This window comes from Gorilla gorilla, chromosome 9 (assembly GCF_029281585.2).
Source record: "Gorilla gorilla gorilla isolate KB3781 chromosome 9, NHGRI_mGorGor1-v2.1_pri, whole genome shotgun sequence".
Classification (NCBI taxonomy): Eukaryota; Metazoa; Chordata; class Mammalia; order Primates; family Hominidae; genus Gorilla; species Gorilla gorilla.
This window is the reverse complement of record NC_073233.2, coordinates 132,302,891-132,308,041: the sequence shown is the minus strand read 5'-3', so window position 1 is coordinate 132,308,041 and position 5,151 is coordinate 132,302,891. Positions and strand designations below refer to the sequence as shown.

Genomic DNA, 5,151 nt, shown 5'->3' with positions numbered 1-5,151 from the left:
ATTGGGAGGTCTACCAGCATTCTCACCGACAGACACACAACATGATGGGGGAGAAGAGCAGGAAAAGGGAATTCTCAGGTATCATCATAGAAAATATTAAGCCTTGGATGCCTTGCTATGTGTCTTCAGACATCCCTGGGTTTGTAAACCAGGAGATTCAGCTCTCCCTCTGGAGATAAAGAGTGAGGATCCATTATCAATGTTTTCTACCCCTGTTCCTACAGATCACACCCAGCAAGTTAATGGCTGTGGAAAATGACTCTTCAGTGACAGAGTTTATTCTTTTGGGATTAACAGACCAGCCTGAGATCCAATTGCCCCTGTTTTTCCTGTTCTTGGTAAACTATATGACCACCATGGTGGGCAACTTGAGTTTAATTAATCTAATTTGCCTGAATTCACACCTTCACACTCCCATGTATTTTTTCCTTTTCAATCTGTCCTTCATTGATCTCTGTTATTCATTTGTCTTTACCCCCAAAATGCTGATGAGCTTTATTTCAGAGAGGAACATCATCTCCTTTCCAGGATGCATAACTCAGCTCTTTTTCTTCTGCTTTTTTGTCCACTCTGAGTGCTATGTGCTGACAGCCATGGCCTATGATGGCTATGTGGCCATCTGCAAACCCCTTCTGTACATGGTCACCATGTCCCCTCAGATCTGTTCTCTACTGATGCTTGGTTCATATGTGATGGGGTTTGCTGGGGCCATGGTCCACACAGAGTGTATGATGAAGCTCATCTTTTGTGACTCCAACGTCATCAACCATTACATGTGTGACATCTTCCCACTGCTCCAGCTCTCCTGCAGCAGCACCTATGCCAATGAGCTGGTGATGTCTGTTATTGTAGGCACAGCTGTTATAGTATCAAGCCTCATTATCTTAATCTCTTATGCTTTGATTCTTTTCAACATCCTTCACATGTCCTCAGCAGAGGGTTGGTTCAAAGCCATCGGTACCTGTGGCTCCCACATAATAACTGTTGGCCTATTCTATGGATTTGGGCTGATCACTCATGTTAAGTTATCATCTGATTGGTATATGGGTCAGGGGAAGTTTCTCTCAGTGTTTTACACGAATGTGGTACCCATGCTGAACCCCCTCATTTATAGCCTCAGGAACAAGGATGTCAAACTTGCTCTAAAGAAAACCCTAAATAAAATTACAAACTGAGTAGAGCCAATGGTGCTGCCTTAGCCCCTTCTCCAATTGCTGAGTCTTCATCTCCTCTTCCTGCTCCTCCTCATCTGCTTCCTCCTAATCTTTTTTCCTTCTCTCCATCTTTCTTTCTAAAGTCATGTTGGCAAGGTTTCTGCCTTTCTTCTCTCACTATGCAATGTAACTGTGTGGGTCTATCCTTGGACAGAAGAGTTGTCCTCAGTCCCAAGGTGGTCCAAGCCTGAGCTTTGTTCCCCATACTGAGGCAGGAGAATAGCAGAGGAAGTCGGGGGTGAAGGGGACCTGTTGGATGTAGGTTAGCTTAAGCAATAGCAAAAGCAAAACCTGCAAGACAGCAGCAATAGAACATTTGAAATAAGGGCGTAAGTAGCAAGTAGATAAGGGAGTAAGCAGTGAGTTGGAACACGCAATGTAAGGGAAGTAAGTAGGAGGGACTTGTAGTAGCAATTTGGTCATGAGAAGTAAAAGTAAAGATGAGCAATTTGGTCAGAATAGATAAAGTAAGGTTAAGCAAGGATGAGCAATTAGCTTATGAGAAATAAAGTGAGGTTAAGGCACAATGAGGGAAAGGCAAGGATGTGCAATTCATTTACGGGAGAGAAGGTGAGGTTAAGCAAGTGAGGAAAAAAACATGTAGAAGGCCATGAAATGTAACAAACCAGGGCTGATACCACTTGCGGGTCATCCTGATCCATTGCAGATCATACCGTGCTTAATAAACCATTTGCTGCTTTGCTATTTGTGTGTGTGTCATGTCCAGTTCTTTGTTCATGGCACCAAGAACCTGGGACTTCACAACATTAGCCAGTAACAATAGCAGGTGGAGATGCTGAGTTGATATACTTTCCTATCTAACGATAACACTACCTACTATTTTTTCTTACGTGTCTCCCTCATCGAAGGTATGCCAGAGAGTTGGATGCTGTCTGACAAATTCATTTCTTTCTTGCCTTCTCTGAAACAATTACATAGAGCCCTTTCTTGTTTCATTAGTTTTATTATTTATAACCACATTAAAAGAGAGAAGGGATGACAACAATTGTGGACCAGGTAAAGTTGTAAAAATCTCTAGAATTTTTCAGGGTTCTTTTAAGATTGGTTCTTATTCTGGATTTCTGGCCTCACATCTGTAATGGAACTGCACACCTTATTGGACCAAGGTTCTGTTCTTACAGATGTTTACAGACGGACTAGGTTCACAACTCTATCCACCTTTCTCAAATCCTACCAATAATGACAATACATTGGTCAACTTATATTTTGTTGTAATAGAATTGACATTGTTACCACCTTGTTTATGTCCACAATGTCTGTGGATTGTGCTTGTGATTAGAAGTTTTATAATGATATTCTTGGCAAAAGAATAAAGTGCCATGTATAATGAGTGTCAAGATTTTCTGTCTACCTAGCTGTGTAACAGGGGTTCTTATCTGGAAAAAGAGATCCAATACTTCTTTTAAAAAGCAAACAAAATTATATGGCACAAATTTGCCTGATTGAGATTTATTCTTTTAATATGTAAATTTGACTTTTTTTTCCTCTGAGAATCAAAAATGGAATCCGAGGCCCATGCTGTGTGCTGCATTTTTAACAAATCACTTTACATTTAGATCTTCTTATCCTGTGCTCCAGATGAAGAAATGATATGTGACTTGCTCAAGGTCACACAGCTAATGACGCAGAGCCTGATTTTCGAAACCATTGTTCGTCCCACGAATAAATTGAAAAAAAAAAAGAAATAGTCTGGGAAGAAAGAGGGCTTCTGGGGAGTTATTTCAGAATGAGCTGGAAGATGGGGGTTGTATGGGAATGATGGTGCCCTCAGCCAAAATGCCTGTAGCACAGATATGCTCTTCAAGGCTTCGATCCACAACTAGAAAAATGAACTTTCCCCTGCAAAGGTTTGATTTTAAGGTAGGGTAAACAGGGTGAGCTCCAAAGACATGTTTCATCCAGATCTTTTAATAATAGTGATAATTTCCTAAATGGTGAGGCTGAGGAGTTTGGGTCAAGCCTTCCTGATAAGGCATGTCACTATTTCCATAGTAGTGTATGTACTGTACAGGCCTATTAGATATGCCTTCATTTAGAAACAAAAATAGTTACTCATGACAAAAAGAATAGAAAATCAGGCTCTACACAGAAGTTAAACTGTCTACTGCCTACTATTGATAGTGGCAGAAGACAGAAATGCCTAGGCAGATAGGGGCAGGTCCCCGGTGAAACTCTACCTTCAAGCCAAAGACAGTTTAAAGCTTGAAAGCCAAGCTACAAGTGAAATCCATGGACTGGATTGAGAACCTGTCTTTCTGTCTGGTGCACTTTCCTCTGATCCCCACACTTCACCTATTTTACATTTACCTACCCTTTCCCAATTGATTTTCTACACCGTCTTCTGCCCACCTTTGAATGGTGTCTTTACTTTAATCTTTTTTGCGTACTTACAAACCAATCAGCATGCACTCCCCATTCTGAGTCCGTAAGAATCCCTGGATCCAGCCACACTGGGAAAGAAACCACCAGAATGCAGTGGTGGGGGGCCACCTTCCCACATCCCCTCTTGGCTGAGAGCTGTTCTCTCACTCAGTAAAATTCTTCTCTGCCCATCCTCACCCTTTGAATTGTCAGTGTAACCTTGTTCTTCTTGGACACAGGACAAGAGCTCAGGAACTGCTGAATGTGGGTACAATCTATAAGACAGGCAGGCTGAGTGGGTGGGGTGCCTCTAGCAGCAGGACACGGGCTGAGCAAGGCCCTGGCAGGGGGTAGGGGGTGTCACAGGCCATGGAAGTTCCCAGTTGGCAAAGTGGCTGAGAAAAATCCTGCATCATTACTACTGTGAATGAACTTAGGGCAAGATGCCCCTCAAAGGATATATCGTAGGTAGGGGACATGATTAATTATCATTGTAATTTTTATGTTTATACAAAGATACCATAATTTTTGAAAAGTTCTAAAACATTTTGTGAAAATAGCCTTAGAAGATGATATTGCTGGCTAAGTACTTTACTTCTATGTGATTAAAATTACTGGTGTTAGAGTGAAGAGTCAAGTTTTTATATTCATTATGATATTTATCTTACTTAATTTTGTTTAAAACTTTTATTCCTGAAGCAGAGTCTGAATGTCTGTATTTGCTTCTACCTTTCTTGTGCCTATATTCATTATAGTGCCTGGTTAAAGAGAAACCTTAAAACTGTTTGGTTTGGATTTTGCTCTAAAGCATATATTTTAGAAGTTCACATTTTAATGACATAGAAAAAGGTGTATAAAATTCATGTCTATAACCACCCAGTACTTAACAAAAAAAGTAAAATGTGAATTGCAGGCATAGAATATACATTGTGATCTGAGTACTGTATTGTAGTCACCAGCACTCCTTCATGGAAAATGAATCAGCAACTAGCTTGACTTAGTTCTGTGAAGTCAACAGGCTTATTTTACAGGTTGAATTTCTTGTGTTGACCTGGCAAATGTAATTGATTTTTTAAATTAAAACCACTTCTAATAATATTTATAACTAACGTTTAAATTAAAGCCTATTATCTTTAAAAATTAATGTAATGAGGCCAGGCGCGGTGGCTCACGCCTGTAATCCCAGCACTTTGGGAGGCCGAAGTGGGAGGATCACCTGAGGTCAGGCGTTCAAGACCAGCCTGACTGACATGGAGAAACCCCGTCTCTACTAAAAATACAAAATTAGCCAAGGGTGGTGGTGCATGCCTGTAATCCCAGCTACTCAGGAGGCTGAGGCAGGAGAATCACTTGAACCTGGGAGGCAGTGGTTGTGGTGAGTCGAGATGGCTCCGTTGCACTCCAGCCTGGGCAACAAGAGCGAAACTCCATCTCAAAAAAAAAAATAATAATGTAATGAGAAAATTAGACATAAAATAACTTTCGAATGTATAAGCTTATTTTAAAATTACTGAATGTTTACAAGCTTTGTATGTGTAATTTGGTAAAGATATAG

At 40.7% G+C, this 5,151-nt stretch overlaps 1 protein-coding gene across 1 annotated transcript; it reads left to right on the top strand.

Annotated features, from left to right (window-relative positions):
- Nucleotides 1-242: 242 nt before the first annotated feature.
- Nucleotides 243-1,175, top strand: LOC101144637 (olfactory receptor 143-like). The gene has a single exon (XM_004052338.1). The coding sequence runs from the start codon at nt 243-245 to the stop codon at nt 1,173-1,175; it is 933 nt and encodes a 310-aa protein (XP_004052386.1).
- Nucleotides 1,176-5,151: the final 3,976 nt, after the last annotated feature.